This window comes from Sceloporus occidentalis, unplaced genomic scaffold (genome assembly GCF_023333645.1).
Source record: "Sceloporus occidentalis isolate IW3139 unplaced genomic scaffold, rSceOcc1.0.p SCAF_3, whole genome shotgun sequence".
NCBI lineage: Eukaryota > Metazoa > Chordata > Lepidosauria > Squamata > Phrynosomatidae > Sceloporus > Sceloporus occidentalis.
In genome coordinates, this window is record NW_028316983.1 from 34075128 (window position 1) to 34097253 (window position 22126).

Consider the following 22126-nt stretch of genomic DNA (forward strand, 5'->3'; position numbering starts at 1 on the left):
ATAGAAATATCTGTTTTCCAAGCCACACCCTGTTTTATGCTGAACTGTCCCATACCATTTTATATTTTTTAAAAAAATATTTTTTTGGAGAGTCGGCCCTCAGTATCTGTGGGGGATTTGTTCTGGGCCACCACCACCCTGTGGATTCCAAAATCCATAGATGCTCAAGTCTACATTGTCCCCAATGGCAGCAATGGGACTCATCCTTCCTTCCTCCCAGCTCTCACCAGCAGCAGGCAAACAGACGGCTCCTTCACTGCCACTGCTTCCACTTTCTCTTCCTCCTCCTTCTGCTCTGCCTCTTCCTTCTCCTCTGCTGCTGCCTCGCCATGGGCTTGCCATCCGCAAATGCTTGAATCCATGGGTGACAAGTCCACAGATACAGAGGGGCAGACTGTATACTAACCTGAGCCATAGTATCTGAATGGGAAGATGTCACACAAATACTTTTACAGTCAGCCCTCCTTATTCATGGATTTTTATCCATGGATTCAAGCATCCAAAAAAAGTATAAATTCCATTTAGCAACCCTTGATTTTCCATTTTATATAAGGGACACCATTTTACTATGCCATTGCATTTAATGAGACTTGAGCATCCACGGAACCAAACCCTAGCGGATAACAAGGGCCCACTGTAATATATTTGTTTAAATGCCCTAGAGTACCCACCCATGAATCCATTCTATACACCCGTTTTCTATTGCAAAAGGAAATAGAATGAACAGTACAAGTAGAGCCTGCATAGCTCAGTATTGCCAAACAGAAGAATGGTTTACATTTAAAGTTATATGCTCTGCTGACATGGATATACAAGTTGTGTTGTTGTTGTTATGTGCCTTCAAGTCACTTCCAATTTATGGCAACCCTGAGGCAAGCCTATCACGGGGTTTGTTTGGCAAATTTCTTCAGCTAGGGGTTAACACTGCCATCCTCTGAGGCTGGAGACCATGCCCTATGAGGAATGACTTAGAGAGCTGGGGATGTTTAGCCTGGAGAAAAGAAGGTTAAGAGGTGACATGATAGCCCTGTTTAAATATTTGAAAGGATGTCATATTGAGGAGGGAGCAAGCTTGTTTTCTGCTGCTCCAGAGAACAGGACCCGGAACAATGGATGCAAGCTACAGGAAAAGAGATTCCACCTGAACATTAGGAGGAACTTCCTGACAGTAAGGGCAGTTCGACAGTGGAATGCACTTCCTCGGAAGGTGATAGAGTCTCCTTCCTTGGAGGTCTTTAAACAGAGGCTGGATGGCCATCTGTCAGGGATGCTTTGATTTGGATTTCCTGCATGGCAGGGGGTTGGACTGGATGGCCCTAGTGGTCTCTTCCAACTCTACGATTCTATGATTCTATGATTCTATGATTCTATGAAAGATTGTGACTTGCCCAAGATCCCCCAGTGAGTTTCTGTGGCTGAGCAGGGATTCAAACCCTGGTCTCCAGAGTCATAGCCCAATGTTCAAACTACTACACCACAGTGGCTCTCATAAGGATGAAACTCATTCTCATACTCACACATTTTGTCATGTGTACAATCTATATATTTGGACAAGTGAACTAGCCCTAGAAGGCTTTTTATGATAGAGTCAATGTGTAAGCCTACCCGTACAAATGAGACATTGTCTAAATCTTAATAAAATAAAGGGGACTGATCATATGCTATAGCAAAAGGTACAACAGATTCTGTTAAGAAATCCCAATTTCTGTCTCACATTGCTTTTGGAAAATATATCTTCATACAGTGTAGTGAAAACACCCTTAAGTTTAGAGCCAGCATACCTATGAATGATAATTTGCAGAGAACAACAGAAACAGAGGGCATGTTCTCCTTATGGGCTTCCCTGCATGTAGTTAGTCATCATGCTGGACTAAACAGGCTATTGGTCTAACATCAGAGCTGTTAGAAAAACCATCGGCTATTAAACCACTCTGTTTCTGAATAAGCATGGTATTAATGCTTAGATTAAACTAACTAATTAATGAAGGCGGTCATCATGGCTGCAGGTAGGCATGCTAGCAAAATGCTTGGGCTTTCCACATTAAGTGAAGAACAAACACAGTTTTGGATAATTTATGATCTATAACCAAACATTCATATACTGTATATACTCATGTTTAAGTCTAGAAATTTAGGTCAAAAAAATTGACCCCAAAAAACCTGAGTCGACTTGTCCACAGGTTAATTTAAGTACTGTATCTTAACTCTTATTTAAAAGAAGGAACCACCTCCTGGTGAAAAGCAAGAGTATAATCTATGAAGCACCAACTCTTTCTGCTTTCTCATCCATCCAGTTTTAAGAGTAAGCACAAAGAGCTATGTCTGCTGGACTTTTTAAAGTTCTTTGACATTGTTTTGCTTTGTTTCACCTGTTAGATCCTCTGCTATATGCCCTTAAATTTTACAATCAACTTATCCACAGGTCATAGCAAAATCTATAAATTTGGCCCCAAAACTTGTCCTCGACTTATACATGAGGTTGACTTATAGTCGAGTATATACAGTAATCAAATACTGATATATTATTAGGTGGTATATTATATCCTCCTTCACACCTTTACAAAGGGGCTATATGAGTCTTCAGAGAGCCAGAATGGTGTTGTGGCTTGAGTATTGGACAAGGACACTGAGAGACCAGTGATTGAAACTCTGATCAGCTATGGAAACCCACTAAGTGACCGTGGGCAAGTCACACCCTTAATTTCTGTGGTAGGCAAGGGCAAACCCCCTCTGAACAAATCCTTCCAAAAATCCTGTGATAGGTTTGCCTTAGGGTAGCCATAAATCGGAAATAACCTAAAGGCACACAACAACAATAAATATAAGCCTTAGCTGTAAAACATTAGCAAGCAAAAATGCAATTAAATTAAATAAATCCATTAAATTAATGGAATAATTATTATTTGCAAGACACCAGTTTGCTTGGGATATTCCTGGATGTCACCAGAAACTGGAGTGATCACAATCTTAATAAAGAAGTGAACTCCACTACAATTGCTGATATGTTCTATTTAGCACCTGGATTTCCTCAAAAAGTACAGCAACAATAATCCAGGCCACAATCATGAGCCATTGCCAAAATACATTTACACATTTATTTTAAAGCAAACAGTACTACAGGAGTAACACACAAAGGAATGCCAAGGTTGGATTAATGCTGAACATCAAAAAGCCAAAAATAATTACCGCAGAGCATCTACAAGAATTCACCCTCAACAATGGGTAAATTGAAACAGTTAAAGAGTTCCCATACCTTGGCTCAAACATTGATCAATCAAGAAATCAGAAGAACCACAGGACCTCAGCAGAGAGGTACAGGATAGGGGTTTTTGGAGATGTCTCCTCCACAGGGTCCCTATGAATCGAGGTCAACTCAAGGGCAGTTAGCAACAACATCAACAAGCCACAGGAATTCCATAACTGGCATACAGCCAAAGCTATTTAACACTGTCAAATGCTTTCCTGGAATCCGACCAATTATGACAAATTTATAGAGCTCATACAGAATGTAATGATAGGCAGATATGCATATTATACATTATTTTCAGTGTCAAATTCCACAAAGCTTATAATCAGTTAATGGCACTTCCTCTTAACAAACATGGGCCTCTAACCAGCTGCTCCTTCACTATTAATATACCCTAAACATCAGTTTCCATGTGCATAAGCATAGATATAGGGATACCATTTTAGCCTATGCTTTGGAATTCAACATTCATTATTCAGACAGTTCTCCTTGATTATTCTCTCTGTAACTTCATCTGCCATAAATACACACATGTCTATTTTGTTGCATGATAATGTTTAGACTTTATTATCGATTACTTCAAAATAGCAAAACAATTTACATTGAAGTTTCCAAAATATGGACAACTCATCTCCTAAGGCAGGTCACTGTAATTATCACACCATTCTGGCAAACTGGTAAGAGAAGGGGAAGAGGGAAAAGAGGACTGGCCTAAACCTGAGAGAGTACAGTTGCATGTCAAAGGCTGCCCAGATTTGATCAAGACGAAACAAACCCAAATTCTTAACCACAGGAATAAGAAGAGGACCGGAACATGGGATCACATTCACTTTCCCTATTGCATTTTCTTACACAGAAAAATTCCCTCACATGTTAACTATGGCTCAAACCAGGGAGATATCTGGTTAAACTACCTCTAGCTGTCAACTAATATACTGAAAAATGTGTTACAATGGATAAACTAGGTCTGAATACATCCCACTCAACCATGAACAGCAATGGGTGACTTTGGGACAGTTATAGTCACTCAGCTAACCTTTGAAAGAGAGTTACTGTTAAGATAAAATGGGAAGGGGGAGACCCATATATGCCACTCTGTTAAAGGTTAGAGGAAAGGCAAGACATAAATTTAAAACAAAGAAAGAAGACCATGGTTGAAATAGGGAAACAGAAAATCTGGGTAGGGACTACAAGATCTCATGGGTATTTTTCTTTAAACTTCACTATTATATCTGCACCAATCTTACCAAAAAGAAAAGGTGGGAATCATACCCCCTGCCAATGTCACTGGACTGCAACTCACAGCAGCCCTAATTAATTTAGTCAATTATGAGGAATGCTGGAAGATGCAGTCCAACTAGGGGAACTACATGATTCAGACCCTATTAAAAAGGCAGTTACTCTGTAAAGTAAAGGTTTCAAGTATTAAATTACTTGTAAGCCTGCCAAATAGAGTTATTGTAAAGGATCTGTTGCACTTCCAACATGCACCAGATCTTTTGAACATTACTTCACAATGAACAGGTGAATTGCCAGATTAAAGGCCAAATTGTCTGTATGTTCTGTAAACTGAAGTTTAATGGAAAAGATTTCCACACCATAACAAACAAAACCGACACCAAGCATTAAATATATTGTGGCACTCATAAATCTAAGTACACAGACCAACAAGTAATTCAAATTATTTTAATGCAAAACATATGCAACAAGCGAAGGAAATCATAGAGTAACAAGAGCTGCCAATACGGCAATGGTACCGTTTGGAGTCTATGTCGAGCCCGTACCGTTCCTTGCTGGTAGAAGTGAGGAGCCAGTTCCAACAGCCAAGCAGATTCAATAGCTGTTACATCTCGCATGTAGTATCTTGAGGTCTGTATGACTTCATTGTATACTACCCTAAAATATGTCAAACAAAGCCATTATAAAGGGCAGCCACTAAGAAAACACTTGAATATCTGCCTTCTTGTTTTTCATAAAAAAGACCTTATGTCATAATGAGGCTTCTTACTGGGTGGGATGGGCTTGGCCAATTTTAAAATACTGACCTCACACTAATTCATTAATCATATAATTTGTTTTTGGAGGAGGCACTGCTTTATATTATAGTGTTTTTATTATTACTAATATTATCACAGGTATTATTTTTACTTTTTTGTCTGTAAGATGCCTAGGGACTTTTTTTTATAGAAAAGATAACTAAGGAATGGAATTACAGTTGGCCCTTCCCTTATGCAGGTGATCCGTTCCGGGCCCCGCCGCATAAGGGAAAAAGCATGTAAACTTAAACCCCCTTAGAACTATGACTCAGGCACACTGTAATAATGACAGTAAGCCATAATAACAGAATAACTGTACAGTGCGCCCTTGCCTTGCTATGGGACATACCACCCCTTCCTCCCCATTGTATATCTGCTAGATGAAGCACATGCAGATCCCACCGGGTGTGAAGGAAACTGGAATATTTCTACTTTCAGACAGAGCATTTTTCATCTCTATGAGGAAGGAAGAATGAGGATCTGAGGAAAAACCAGTAGTATGTGCAGACAACCATTTTCATATATCCCATTATCTCCATATAATAGTACTGGTAATACTAGGTAAAGGTAAGGGTAGTCCCTTGACATGAATGCCTAGTCGTAGCCGATTGCAGGGGCCGGAGCTCAGCTCTATTTCTAAGCCAAAGAGCCAGTGTTGTCCAAGGACTGCACCGAATGCTGTTACCTTCCCACTGAGAAGTGGTACCTATTTATCTACTTGGATTTTGCATGCTTTTGAATTAAGTTGGTAGAAGCTGGGACTAGTGACAGGAGCTCACCCCATCATGCCGAACCTGGGCCTCAAACTGCAAACCTGCCAATCTTGCAATCAACAGAGTCAGCGTCTTAACCACTTGAGCCACTACATCCCTAGGACTTGGACTTGTTAGTAAACTTGAGGTTTAATTCCCAATATTTTACACATAGTCTGGGATCAATATATAATGTTTACATTTACCTATGATAGAGATTATCTATCTGTACCTGCCTCAAAGGCATTACTCTCACTGTCCTCCTGCAAGGCAATACTATCATCTTCAGAATTTGAAAAGTAGCTGTCAAAGACTACTGAATTCACCACCAGGAATGCTGTATTACTAGTCAGTGATTCCAAGACTATTCTTCAAAAACAGATGGTGTGGAGGACAGGTTCTGAATTTTACAAGCACACTTCCAGAGAAACATTTCAAAAGTACTCCCAAGGTTCTGGATTTCAGTATTTGGAGCAGAAAACAACTATTTAAGCTACCCATATAACAAAAGCTTTGTTCTGGCTAGTACTGATCCATCTACTTTTATTCTTTTCTGTGGAATCAAGAGCACATGGTGAATTCTGAAGCTACTGTCTTTGGATACACCACATGCTATGAAGAACACAATTCAAGCAGGTTTAGGCAGCCACATTAGCTCCAGCAATGCATTTTCTGCCCCAAAACCCTCTGGGAACTGCATGGAGTACCAAAAAAACCCCAACAATGCTTAGAGGCCAGAAACCCACTTATGGGTATTTTTAAATATTAAAAAGCACAGGGAACCCCACAATCTGTTTAAAAGGTGAACTGTCATTTTTGGGGGCTTCCTTCCTTAATTAATTAATCTTAATTAGTCTTCCTTCCTTCCTCTCTTGGAGGGGAGAGGGTAGAAAAAGGGTAGCCCAAGAAGTCTGGAAGGACAGAGAACAATAGAAACAGTGGGGGGGGGGAGGTTACACTTTATCCACCCACCCCAATCTACAGTGTTAAACCCAACTAGAATATTTAGGAAAACTTCGTAAACTTACCAACGAGGGGGCTTCTCCGCATACAGCACTGAAGTGGGATGGATATGAAGTTCATGGTCATCACGAATAGTCCTTGAGTAAAGAGCAATATTTTGGACTCAAATAAATATTGTAACTATTTCATGACATGCCAAACTAAGTGAGTATGAGGGCCAATATAATATATTCCCCCCAAAAGCACTTATACCTCAATAAGCCTCGTTACAGCTAGACAAAACTTTCAAAAATTTTAACATCTATAGAAAATTGAGTTAGAACCCTTTCCAGCTTTCATTTGAGTGACTGGAATGTCCTCTTTTTCCTCATATTTACTGTGACTTTACAGTTCAGAAGAAAGAAAGGGTTTACTCTAATAAAATGGTGGATAGCTGCACATTCTTTGTACTTTCTTTTATCTCTTCCTGATGTCACTCATTTGAACTATCAAGCAGAGCACTAATTTGTGTCAAAGAAGGACTATCTGTTAGCCTATGATTCTAGCTGATATACAGTATTAGCTGATATACAGTATCTTCATGGCCCCTCCTCCCCCATCTTCTCAACATGGAGATGGGACAATGCATATCTCAAAAACTGGCTCTGGTGTGAAAAAACAAGACAATGTCTGACCCATTCAGCACAAGAATCAGGGTAAAACAGAATAAAATAACTTACTGTTTGCTCCAGAATTTCCAGGAAGATGTGGCGCCCTCCGTTCTGATGCCAGGCAACTGTTTAAAACACATCCCACTGTGCTGTCCAGCACTGCCACTGCTGCTGCCACCAGTCTATCACTGTGAAATCAAAATGAGGCATGCAGTCATGTGATTGTTGCTGGGTGCCTCATTTGGACCTCAGAGCGAAGTGAGCTGTGGTGACAGTGGACGCACCAGGTGACTCAGCAGGACATGTGTATGAACAGCCACCTGGCATCAGAATGGAGGGCCTTTGTAACGGGTGAGGGTCGGGGCGGTTCCAGTGCCAGGATACTCTGGGCTGCCCCTGGAGTATTCTGTCCAGTGCAAACAGGACCATAGAAAGCAAATCAATACTGTTTTTAACAGCTGTTGCCTTCAACAGGGCACCTTCACTGATCACAACTTTACCCCATATCATCCTCCTTAACTTTCTCTTCCACCACTGCCTATTGCATGACTGCAATTATTCACACACACCCCACCTTCTTCACCACATTTAGAGCTCAGCTACTGTATAATAATCACCACTAGGATATCAGAGTTTTCATGGACTGGGAGTGGGGTTATTGTAAAAAAACATTCCACTTACCTGTAGGCCCCTGTAGAGTGAAACCTGGCTGCGTTAGCAAAGAATCCAGAAACTATGCACCTTAGAACAGGATCTGGATCACCTAAAATAAATAAGTAAACCCATTGTTTTTCAGGTTCTCTGTTGGCTCACACCGGGGGGGGGGGGGGAGGAATGTTAATCCCATATTCTTTAACAGACGTTACACCTGTGAATTGACTCCTCATACACAATTTGAAGATGCTCTTTAACTGGACTCTTAAATATAATATAACTGTTTTCTTCTCTTTCACATTCAGCAGATGACTGATCTCTATGTAAAGTATCATTTATTTCTTCATCTCTACAACTCAGTTCCTGACATATGACAAAACACAGGCATCAGAAATGCCCAAACTAGGTGTTATGCAGCAAACAGATATAATAGGGATTTTTTTTATTAAAAAAAGATCTAAATAAAACAAACAAACCAAAAGAAACTGTTGTGGAAGGCTGGCAAGGCAGAGGGAGACTGGGATTTGAACTGTTTCCTTTTTGACTGTTTTCTACTCAAAATCATTGCGTTCTCTCAACTGCTTTTCTATCTACAAAAGGAAAGTAGATGATACAGGTTATTTTTCTCCTTCTTCTAGGTTAAAAAAGCAGCAGGAAGAGGAAAGATTTTAATAGGGCAAATATCCTATTGGAAAATGGCTAAGTATCACCCTCTCATTCAAATGAAATTGGTGAGTGCTTTTCATTAAAACAATTTTAGAAACACCTGTTACATGGCATGTGCAATGGACATTGTTGCAACCATCCTGAGAGCTTCCTACATTTGATGAAAGAAAAAAAAGCAAAGCATTCTGATGATCAGGAATAATTTTTATGTAAATAATTTCAGTAGTGAAGTCGAAGGCTTTCATGGCCGGCATCCATAGTTTTTTGTGACTCTGAGAAAGCTAATGGGGGATGTTTTGCACTGCATTTATCAACTTGCTGTTTTGAATCTATTTATTGATTGACATGACATGGCATTTTAGATGCTAACTAAACCACCTGATTACGCAACTGAAAACAGGGTATACATTTTATTAATAAATAAGAAATGTATCCACATGAAAATTATTTCCTTTATATTTTTGGCCATGAGTTATGACATCTAGAAGCAAAAATATGCAGAAGTTTGATTCATGTCAGGCACTGCTTGTGCTTCCATTAATGAGCACCTTTTTGATTAAGACAGACAAATGGTTGTCAAACTAGGTGTGTTCATTTCTCTTTTCAAGAAACACAATATCATTTGTTTTTTTCTTAATGCAACACATAAGCAAATGAAACATGAAGAGGGAAGCCAGACAAGGGTGTGTCTACACAGTTAACAAAATTTATTCCAGATTCCCTGCACTCCTAGATATAAATATTACTAGCTTGTAGCATTAAAGCTGACAAGAACAAGAGTTACAGGCATACTGAATATGTTAGAAAACTTCCACCAAAGCTCCCATTAGAAAAAATACACCACACATCATCAAAACAATTTAAAATGAATGAGTGTTATAAGCTACTGCTAAAAAGTAAGCAAAGAAATCAATTATACAAAATGCCATGAAAGGACATGCAGGGAATCATCAACAGATACAATGTAACCAAGCACTTTTCTCTTCCTCATACCTTCACAGGATTTTTTTGGTACTTTGAACTTGACAAGAAGTTTTTTCAGCTGTTCTCTCACAGCTGTGGCTCTGACGAGGCCTTTATAGTTCAAAAAATGATCTTGGCACCACTGAGAATTCTTGTTGTGCTAGATGGGAAAAAACAAAAAGCTAAACAGTACTGGAAAAGTTTCAAATAAGTGTTAGCTCTAACTTCATTTCCAGGCTTTTATTTCCCTAACATTATGGAAAGAGGGAGTGGGAACATAAAAACTCAAATCTGTCTACAATATGAACAAAATACTGTATGTCTAAAATCATAAAACCCTTTGGGCAAGACAAGATGAAGATTGATACTTGAATCTGTGAAAGAGTCTCTGATGTCCAGCACTGGAAGTCTCATGATTAATTAGTTTCTATCCAATATCAAATTTCTCTGCATTCCAAATATAAATTTCAGTTGACATAGCCATTATGAATTAGGGTGTTCTGCAGTCAAGGCAATATATTAATCACAAAAAGTGCACGTGCTCCAAACATAAGCAAGCATATCTGCAAGCAAGCATACTTTGAGTTCATGGGATTGCTGACAGGACATGGATTGTGTTAAGCTTGAGAATTTCATCATTCATTTTTAAATAGTATATCACATACAAAGTTCCTAGTCCCTAAGAAGAAAGAGGTACACTTGTGTGGCCATGATCACATGGATGGCTCCTAAACATTTCAAGTCATAAAAGGACCAAGCAGGGTTTTCAGGGTTTTGGAACAACCCCTCTGTCAGAACCTGTGTTGTTTTCTCTTGACCTTCAACACACAGCCAGTCCCTATGCTGGACTTCAGCTAGATTGAAGATGTAAAATCCACATCTAGCAGAACTGAAGATGTAAATGCAGGCCTCGCGTGTTCTTTTGTTATTTGGCATGCTGCTTACTTTGATAAAAGCTTCATAGACATTAAGCATAGTGAGATGGTCACCCTCTTCAACAGCAAATTTTCTGTGTTCTCTGGTCTGAAAAGGAGAAATGATTACAAACTTAAATACTTTAAAAAGAGACCACACATCATTTTCTTGGAAGTCCCACTCAAGTCAATAGCATTACATCCATTTAAGAAATTTGTGAATCCCTCTGACCTTTGCAATTCTCCTGTTACCTACTATCATCTCTTTTTCCTTTTCAGTTACAGTGCCCCTTTAATTAACACTGTTCTGTGTTACACAAATCCTGCCTACCATTTATAATCGACTATAAGTTGACCTCATGTATAAGTCGAGGGCAAGTTTTGGGGCCAAAATTATGGATTTTGCTATGACCCATAGAAAAGTTGAGGATAAAATTTATGGGCATACAGCAAAGATCTAAAGGATAAAGCAAAGCAAAATAATGTCAAAGAACTTATAAAATTCCATCAGACATTACTCTTTGTGCTTATTCTTAAGACTGGATGGATGAGAGAGTAGAGGGGGGTCAGTGCTTCACATATTATACTCTTATTTTTCAACAGGAAATGGTTCCTTCTTTTAAATAAGAGTTAAGATACATTATTTACGTTGACCTGTGGATAGGTTAACTCAGGTTTTTTGGGTCAATTTTTTAACCTAAATTTCTAGATTTATACGTGAGTATATATAGTATTTTATTGTAATTCTATCAATCATTTAAAAGTTAAAACGATAGGAAGCATTTTTAAATATACTGATAAAAGACCCCCATATTCAAAGACAAGGTGACAAGGAGCAGCAAATTAAACACAAATTAAAAGAACATAGGCCAAAGCAGCAGATAAAAGCAACTGAGGTGAAAGGAGTAGAAATAATAAGAGTCAAGTGAAAACAAAAATATTTTTAGTGATCATTGCAGCAACAAGAAGAGGCCAGACAGGTTTCCTGGGCAGTGCTTTTCACAGGCAAAATTCAACAACAAAAGCAGGCTTTCCATATCTTCATATCAACCATATCTCACATGAAGTAAGAAATGCAAAAAGCCTTTTCCTGACTGGTCTCTTTGGGCTGGCAAGGTGTTTTTGGAGAAGATAGTATTTTAAGTCTATCCCAAGATGTTTAGAGCTTTAAATGTAAAAATGAATTATTTTGAATTGAGTGAAGAGAATGTCTTATAAAAGGAAACATACATGTCCCAAGAAACTAGCTTATCAAAAGTTTAGCTGCAGTTTCTGTATCAGATGACTTTTCCATGCAGTACGTTTCAGGAATCCAACTTTGACACAATCTGAATGTGTGCCACAGTGACTAGGTCTACCTCCTCCAAAAATGAGTACATCCGGTATACAAGCCTAAGCTACATAAAAGGATTCAGCATCACATCTGAACATCCCAGGACCATAGGCAGTGCCAGAAGCACTCTTAACTGCATATGTGAATGTTTCAGAGAGATGGAAAAAAAACCAGGCTGAATCCCTGTCACTGAATATATCAGCGTCATCAGGTTTAAAGTTCAAATTTAACTTAATTATATACTTCTTACTCTGAGCAGTGAACAACTATAATTTCATCTTCTGATACAGAATGAATCACCAAATAATCAAGCTTCTTAGGACTATCAGATGTTAATTGGAGATGTAGTCAATGAGAAATAGTGAACATCATGAATTAAACAGGATACCAAGCTTTTTAAATCTATATGCAAAATAACTGAAAGAGGCTCAAACTAATGTCACTGAGTACAGAAATGACACTTACAGCTTGTGTCTTCTGGTTTGGAGGAATTGTAAAGATGTTTTGGATCTGCATCATGGCAGCAATGCTCAGAATCTCCTGGGAGCAACCAAAATTCCCTGAAATATTATCAAAAGGGTGGAAAGAACTTCAATTCAGTTTCCCAAACACTGAAATGCTAAATAAGATAATGTGCTTCACACACTCACCTGGTTAAAATTACAGCATCAGGTAACTTGTATTACAAAACAAGCTAAATATCAAATCTATAGTTATGTGAAATATGGAGAATTATTTTCTATTGCATTTCAACTTATACTCAAGAACATGTCTGCTAACATTCTGATTTCCAGCTTGTCCTATCACAAAGGGGTACGAACATATATTCAAATGCAGATTAAAAAGAATCATACCCATTAAAGTCAGATTGCACTGGCAATTTATGCAGTGATTAATTTATTAACCAGACAAAAATAGCTGACTTTCCCATTACGACTATAGGTCCCTCCACTACACTGAATCCTGTTCCAGAGATTCCCCTAACCTTTTTGGCAGATGCAAGGTGATAAAATAGGGAGATGGCCTACCAGAGTCCCAGTGCACACATATATATCATGGGTAATCACATAGAAACTAACCTTGGGCAACAAATAGTACAACTATTTCTTTGTTGACTTTAGCAACTGTAACAGAGGAGGAAGATTAACTCCCTGAAGCCTCAGTCGGAATTTACTCAATAAATTGCAGCTATCACACTTTTGGCATATTTAGGCTTTGTTTTGTTGTTGTATGGACTTAAAGGAAGTGCACTTTCTTCAGTTCTGCTTTCTTGTCTCCTACATTCCACCATCATGATCCAAGTGTTATCCAAATATTTATAACATTAAGGAAAACCAAACAGCAAATATTCCTTTTGATGAAAAAGCAAGTACAGCATTCTTACCTCTAAGGTATGACAAATTGACTACATGTAGGCTGAATGACAACAGTATGACTTTGGAATTACCTGATTCTAGGAGCATCTTAGCAAACATGGGATTCAAAGGGAATTCTGCTATCCTAATTCCAAGAGGTTCAGTGAGACGGCAATATTTATCAAGCCCTGCAAGAGAAGCAAATACAAAACATAAATACGGATGACCCAACAAGTGCTTATAATATACTTTGTAACAAATAATTATATGTATGTTAGGTTGGCTGTTATATCTGTATTGATACAGCTTTAAAACCAATAAAATATGAATAAAAATTATGCATGTTTTAAAAACACAATTCTCTGCACAGAAGGATTTATGATACTGCACATACTATTCTTCAGAAGTAAGGGTCTAGCTAAACTTTACATGGAGTTTGTCAGTTGTCTGGATAACTACAAAAGGTAAAGGTTAAAGATTTCCCCTTGATGTGAATATCTAGTCGTAACCGACTGTAGGGGGTGGTGCTCATCTCCATTACTAAGCCAAAGAGCCAGCGCTCTCCAAAGATGACTCTGTGGTCATGTGGCCAGCATGACTACATGGAATACTGTTACCTTCTCACCAAAGTGGTACCTATTTATCTACTTGCATTTGCATGCTTTTGATATGCTAGGTTGGCAGAAACTGGGACTAGTGACAGGAGCTCACTCTGTCCCGCACCACCTGGGCCTTGAACTGTTAACCTTACGATCGTCAGAATTGGCATCTTAACCACTAAGCCACCGCAGCCCTACACTACAATGTAAACCTAAAAGCACAAAACAAACAGAAATTGAAAGATTCCAGGAGAAGATAATCCTTTATCTTTTCTGAAGTAATGAAAATTAAACCATCTTACCTCCTAATGCATAGAGTAGCTCCAAAGCTTGCACCATTGACTGAGCAGGTGGAGGCTGGAGGGGGGAAAAAACAGTTTGCTCTGCCTGCTGTAGAGACATTGATTCCATTTCTAGCTGCCTTTCCTCTGTCAAACACATGTCATTTAGACATTTCATAGATAAACATTTTTAGCTGTTCCTCTCAGTTGTATGGAATGGCCATCACTAATAGTAATAAATATAAGAATGTAGTGTTCTGAACTAAAATCCAGAAAGATAACACAAGAACTCCAAATTCTATTGCAAGAATATTCCATATTCGCCGAGGTTAGGGGTAGAGGACCCTGTGAAAGTGGAAAAACCACAAATAAAAAAAACTTTTTTTTATCTGAGAGAACACCTTTCTAGGAATCTCTAGGTCCTCCAGGGCAATTCTATGGTCAAGATGGCAGGTTTTATTTTTATTGATTTTTATTGTATGTACAGCACTGTGAATATCTACAGCACTATATATTTGAAGTTAAAGAAGAAGAAGAAGTTGTTGAAGAAGTTGACTATGAAATTGTGCTAGAGGATCTACAAATGCCTAGAGAAGTGTTCTCTCTAGGAATCTCTAGGTCCTCCAGTGTGACTTCTGATGGACACTAACCACAGAGTCATGCTGGAAGACCTAGTGCTTCCTAGAGATATCATATTAATCAAATCCATGAATAATCAATGAGTACCCAGACTGTTGGGGGCAAATTAGCTTACTTGCTAATTAGCTTACTTGCTGTTCACTGCTATGATCTTTGGAATAGCAGTATATAAATAAAACAAATTATTATTATTATTATTATTATTATTATTATTAAAGCTGCAAATGTGGATGGTCAACTGTAAGGAAATATGAGGGGGGAGTATAAAATTATGTTTTTGCCTACAATCACTCAAAAAGAAAGGGGCTTCTCTTTCTTGGAGACCAGTGTAAAAATGGGGCAATCTAGTGGAATTGGGTAAAAAAGATCCATCCTAAATCAGCCTATTAGCTGACCTGGATGAAATTCTATGCACTCGCCTGCAAGGGATTCCTGTTAATCTATGACAGCCAATTAAATACTGGGGTCTACCTATCTGTGCTGTTTAGCACTGATCAGAATGTTATGGAGGTGTCCCAATAAAAGAAAAGCAAATCTTGATATTTTTCTTGAAATGTGAGTCATACTATGGAAGAATCTGGCAAACTAAACGGCACAAGATAAACAGCTAAACAAGAGTCTCACACTTACTGAGAGGAAAGGAAACCTGAGCACATTGTCAATTCCTAAAGCTTTCAGCTGGAGGATGACTGGTGCTAGGTTACTGCGCTGCATCTCAGGAATAGTGGATTGTGGCAACTTCTCAAAATCTTCCTCTATAAAGACAATAAAATTTCATTAATCCATCAGTCCTTTAAACCTGTATCCACTCATTCTGCTATAAAACTTTGGAACTTAAGAGTATAGACATTCATATACAAACACAGAAGCATTATGAGTGTAGGGAGGTCACAAGGCAACTGATCTTCCACAGATTACAACATGAATTTACCTCCAAGATAATTTTGCAGAGTTTGAGGAATGGGGTAGGGCTGAACACTGCATAATCTAATTACCTAGATATAACCAGCTTTATCAGGTATGGTAATTATTAGGTTATATCGTATCTCAAAACCCTATGTATCTACACATTCACCGATCAAGAATGTCTGTTAACAGTTTGTCTTATCAGCCAATTTGTAACAAGTTTTACTGGTATTTTGTCCTTAGCCAATTAGACTGGATTTGTAATAGCCCATTTGTTCCAATCAACCAACTAGAAATGAGATTTCTATTGTCCTTTTGCACAGGGCTACTTCTCATCCAACTACACAACACTTTAACGGTAAATGTTTTTCTGGCTATCCAGCATCAGGTGACTGGATCATGTATCAGCATGACGCAGCATGATTAAGGGCAACTGTACCAATTAAGTACACTTTTTCGGTTTTCCATTTTTTCCCTAACTTGACTAGCTTCTTACTCTTTTTACCATGCAACTACACTTAGGATGTTTATACTTAGGTAGTGAATGCCCAACATTTGCTTCCTAGTACTCCTACTAACTCTATGAAGACACCACTCACAAAATACACTTATTGCCATTCATACGTCCAAAACACAGAGACTAACGTTTTGCAAAAATACATACAGTAACACATACAAGTGTTTGCATTTTAAATCATGCTTACTTTGTTAAACTGTATTACAAAATCTATTATAAAACTATTTGAAAATAGCTGAATATCCATTATAAAAATCTTATGACAGGATGATAAATCTTTATTACACTGAAGACAGCTAAAGGATTTTTAAACATATACACCACCAAAAGAGCAAAAACTCTTTTTTAAAGCACTGCCCCACCTGTATAAAGTCTGTAGCATTTTCCTGAACGGTTTCGACCTGCCCGACCTGCCCTCTGATTCGCTGAGGCCTTCGATACTGGAACAACCACAAGGCATTCAATTGCTGTTTTTGGATTATATGCACGGAGCTTCACAAAGCCACAGTCAATCACAAATGAAATGCCATTGATTGTAATAGATGTTTCTGCAATATTAGTGGCCACTATAACCTAAAACAATGAAAGAAAATCAGATTGTTTTGAGCTCATTATGCTCCATGATTACTAACTTGATAAGCTTGAGGAAATACCAATAATGTTTCCAATGAGTTCCATTTTTAAAAAATTCACTAAACCTTCATTACGTCCCCATCTTAGTTAATAAGGTATTCAATTATATGCATCAGTCAAAACGTGCATAAAATACCTCTGAGGGGGAAGTCAATAAGATCTAATTTGAAAACAACACTGAAATATCCAGTGCACATGTAATGGATTGGAAAAGTGAACAGTCTTGCTGTCAGATCAATCCACACTGCTGTTTTCTCCTTTTAAAAACTGTTCTTGCAATTCAGTTTTATCAAGGGCAGATTTTTGCTCTAATGTTTAAAACAAAAGTGCATAAGCATTCAAAGATTAAAATCAGATAAAGGAAAACAAAAATGGAGATTCTTTACAAATAAATTGGTAAGGGACAGTCCTAGTAGACAAAATTGTAGTTTTAAGAACACAGGATCCATGTCAGATCTAACCAAATGTCTATCTAATCCAACATCCTATTTTCCACATCAACCAATCTTTTACACATTCAGCATTTTTGGGAGAATGGTGTAGTAGATGGGTACTTGTGAGCAGCATAAAAGAAAGCATAATTGCTAAAACTGTCAAGCAGGGTGACATATGTATGGAGAGGTTGTTTTATCCCTTTAAACCATTTAGGGTTTATGGTGACTCTAAAGTGAACCTATCATAGAGTTTCCTCTGTAAGATTTGTTCATAGGAGATTTGTCATTGCCTTCTTCTGAGGTTGAGAGAATGTGACATACCCAAGGCCATGCAGCAGATTTCCATGGCTCAGTGGGGATTTGAACCCTGGTCTACCAGTGTCTAGTTCAACACTCAAACTATAACAGTACACTGGTATGGTAAGAACACTGTTCAAAAATCTCTATAGCACAGGCTACCAAATAACCTGTAGGAAGGTGGTGCTACACTGCTAAATATTAATACATAGCAAGTTACTGTCAGGACATAAGCATTATGCCAAATGAAACTATATTAATGACAACAATACCAGAAGTGCTTTTACCTTTCTAACATTATGAGATACTCTCTCAAACACTTTCATCTGTTCAGAAGCAGGTAACCCAGCATACATAGGAAGAACGCGCAGATGTTTCTTCATTCCTGTGCGAGCAAAGATCCGTGCCTGTTCTATCAGCATTGAAACAACAGTTTCTACCTCCTCCTAGAAAACCATAAAAATAAATGGAATATCAAAATATATTTAGTTCAAGACAGTATCACAAGGATGAAGGAATGCTCATAGACAACATCTAATTGACTCTTGCAAGCTCTTTTCAACAGAGAAAACGGAGGTGCTCGTGATAGGTTCCCCTGGTCCAGGAATGGCGGTGGTTCCACCTGTCCTGAACGGGATCACGCTACCTGTGAAGGACTCCGTGCGCAGCCTGGGGGTGTTTCTTGACTCGTCGCTTCACCTTACAGCTCAGGTGAATGCGACGGTCAAGAACACCTGTTATCAGCTTCGGCTTATTCGCCAGCTGCGCCCATACCTGGCCCAGAGGGACCTTGAAACGGTGGTACACGCTCTGGTAACCTCTAGATTGGATTTCTGCAATGCGCTCTACATGGGGCAACCCTTATACCATACCCGGAAGCTACAGTTGGTACAAAATATGGCAGCCAGGCTGATCACTGGTACTTCCAGGGCCAGCCACATTACACCTGTGCTAAAAGACCTGCATTGGCTGCCTATCCGCTTCCGGGCACAGTATAAGGTGTTGGTGATTACCTATAAAGCCCTACATGGCTTGGGCCCGGGATACCTGAAGGACCGCCTCTCCCCATACAATCCGCCCCGCACCCTCAGAACTTCTGGGCAGCAACTACTTAGGGTCCCAGGGGCCAGACTCACCTCCACAAGGAGGAGGACGTATTCCATTGCTGCCCCGGCCCTTTGGAACACGCCGCCCACAGAGCTCCGCTCGGCCACCTCCCTGGCTCAATTTAGAAGGGATCTAAAAACCTTCTTATTCCAAGCTGCATCCCCCGAGTGAAGCTCCAGTTGGCCTGCCTCCCTCTTCTGTTAACATGATGGATGGCTGATGGGTTTTTAATTTGTTTTTAATATGTATATTTTGCCTGTTTATTTGTATATGCTTTGTATTTTATTGTATTGATTTTATATGCTGTTCACCGCCCTGATCATTGGAAGGGCGGTATATAAATAAAAATTTTATTATATTTATTTTATTATTATTATTTGTGTTTTATAATCTTAAAAAACAAAAGTTGACAGTTAAAGATATATTTCTGAGGCAGAATAGTAAACATTTTTCATTCAAATACAGACTTCAGAACAGGAATATAGCAGAACAGAAGACTTCAAACATATAGCCATGTCAGTCTATAGAATCAGTACATAGAGAGATCTTGTAGCACCTTTGAGAGCAACTGAAAGGAAAAAATTGGCAGCATGAGCTTTCGTAGACTTCAGTCTACTTATTTTTTATTTATTTACGGTATTTATACCCCACCCTTCAGCCCTAACAGCTCTCAGAACGGCTTACAATTATTTTTATTTTTAATCCAATGGTTCCGTTTAGGCTTACAATCTAAAAAGTTGTGACACAAAAGGAGAAGGGAATGGTGGTGTGGAAGAGGATCATGTCCAGTGCTTCTTCTCTCCCTCTGAGGCTTGGATCATGGCAGATGAACTGGAGGGAGGGCCCTTCTGCTTGCTCTGGCTAGCCCTGATGGAGATGGGCCTGCCTTTTAAATAAATAAATAATAAAACTTTTATTTATATCCCGCTTTTCTGTGATGACAATCAAAGCGGCCCTCCCAAGCCAAATTATGACAGATGGCATGGAGGGAGGGCTCTTCTTCTTCAGACTAGGCCTGATGGAGTTGGGCCTGTCAGGGATGATGGGAGTTGTAGCTCTTCACCTCTGGCTCGAACTCACCACCTTGTTACGCACCGGCGCTGACCAGTTTTGGCCAGTGGTTAAAGCTTTGCTCTAAAGCAGCAGAGTTACAGAGAATAGGCTGAAGACCCTGACAAACTCTCCAAGCCTTCTCACTCTTGCTTCCACAGAAGTCTTCACACTTCTTCAGGATCCAGCTGGCTCTTGTATCTTCTTCAAGACACCAGACAACTCAGTAGTCTTATATAAAAGATCTACTTTATTCTACTATATACAGCTCCAAAACTATCCAACACAACACCAATACTCCACCACAACTATCCACTACTACTACCCACAAAATACACTGGGATTCATAGCCATTATTATAGTCATTGGAAAACACCACCCACTCTTGTCAGTTTCCACCCAGTGGGCGTGTACAACCATTTTCATTGGTTCTCTTGGTTCAACCCACAATTAATGATTTCATCATCTCACCTTGTCCACTTAACAATTCTCAGGTGTGTTCAATTATCCACTTTGCATTTCTGTCCTTGGCATTTAGGACTTGCTAATTACATTACCATTTACACCTGTGTGGCTCCTAATTGCTTTTTGCTGAGTCATCCTGACTCTCACATACATGTTTTATTTCTTTCACTGTATATCCCATGTTGCATTTTTCCTTAACAGGGCCTGCCTTTTCACTCCCTCCCAGGCCAGATGATGACAGGTGGCATGGAGGGAGGGTTCTTCATCTTCAGGCTAGCCCTGATGGAGTTGGGCCTGTTAGTGGCAATGGTCTGATGCCTGCAAATCACTTTGAGGAAGCAGATTGAAGTCTACAAAAGCTCATGCTGCCAATTCCTTTCTTTCAGTTAGCCTGAAAAATGTGCTACAAGATTTCTCTACAACAGAAGACTGTGCAATTTAGTATTTCAATTCTGAGTTATAAAATGTCTGCTTCAAACACAACAAATAGATGCCCAAAGCCTAAGCCTAAGTGATTGATTTTTTTAAATTTTATTATTTAAAATTCAACAGAACATACATGTATAACAAACAAATACAGTAACTTAACTAATAAACAAAAACAAATAACCATTCTATTATACTAACATACATAAACATTTAAAATCACTTCCCATCCTTCAAACTGAAGAAACCTGTCTTTTTATGCACTTTCCAATTACATCCTACCTTTTTCAGTTAAGTTTAAACATCCTTTCCTTTGTTATATTGTGTTTATTATCTACCAAAATACAGCATCATATTAATCTTATAGTTTGACATATTAAACCTTTAAATGTATCTATTTTCCTGTACTCTATCAATTCTTCCTTCACTAGTACACTCTATATATTCAATATTTTATTTTTATTTCCCTTATACTATAATCAAATATGACAGAGTATAAAAAAGTAAAAAGTATGAAAAATAAGATCCTATTCTCAGATTGTTGCACACTCAGGCAAACCTAATTCCGCCAGTGTAAATCAAATATTTAATAAGTTCATATCCATCCCTTTTTGTATTTAATCTGCTGTTTTCTTTGTTCTTTCTTTTAAATGTTTGGTAATAGGTGCCCATTCATTTTCCCATCTACTTTCATTCCCTTCTCTTAACATATTAGTAAGTTTATCCGATTCTATCATATACTTTTATGTACCAATCTTTTAATAGTAATTCATCCTTACTTTTCCATTTTTTTGCTATTACCATTCGCTGCTATTACCATATAGAAGATAATTTCCCCATATTTACTCTCCAATTTTGCATCACTCATCATCCCCAGTAAGAAAAATTTTGCTTCGAATTTTATTTTAATGTTTAGGATTTCTTTGATTTCTTGATGAATTTGGGTCCAAATTTTTTAATTTTTTTTACATTCCCACCATATATGCATAAAATTCCCTGTACCATTTTGGCAGTTCCGGCATTCTTTCTTGTTATTTTTGTAAATTTTACTTAATTTTTCTGGTGTAAGGTACTATCTATATTGTATCTTAAGATAATTTTCTTTAACATCTGCACTCAGGGTGCATTTCCATCTTAACATTCCAGTTTTTTCCCCATTCCTCTAAAAATATTGGGTTGCCTAAGTCTTGTGCCCAATTGATCATATATTGCTTGACCGTCTCATCTTCCATTTCTAAA

General features: G+C 38.5%; 1 protein-coding gene across 2 annotated transcripts in view; it reads right to left on the reverse strand.

Moving 5' to 3' along the window:
* Window positions 1-22126, reverse strand: part of DHX35 (DEAH-box helicase 35) — a 64948-nt gene that overhangs the window by 15087 nt on the left and 27735 nt on the right. For both annotated transcript variants that reach the window (XM_089513988.1, XM_089513987.1), the window contains 11 exons: window positions 18127-18285; window positions 16838-17048; window positions 15683-15807; window positions 14435-14489; window positions 13626-13721; window positions 12644-12738; window positions 10877-10954; window positions 9962-10091; window positions 8330-8411; window positions 7064-7135; window positions 5032-5143 (listed from right to left, as the gene is read on the reverse strand). In XM_089513988.1, coding sequence (XP_089370114.1) covers window positions 5032-5143; window positions 7064-7135; window positions 8330-8411; window positions 9962-10091; window positions 10877-10954; window positions 12644-12738; window positions 13626-13721; window positions 14435-14489; window positions 15683-15807; window positions 16838-17048; window positions 18127-18285 — 1215 coding nt within the window. The remainder of the gene's footprint in view (window positions 1-5031; window positions 5144-7063; window positions 7136-8329; window positions 8412-9961; window positions 10092-10876; window positions 10955-12643; window positions 12739-13625; window positions 13722-14434; window positions 14490-15682; window positions 15808-16837; window positions 17049-18126; window positions 18286-22126) is intronic.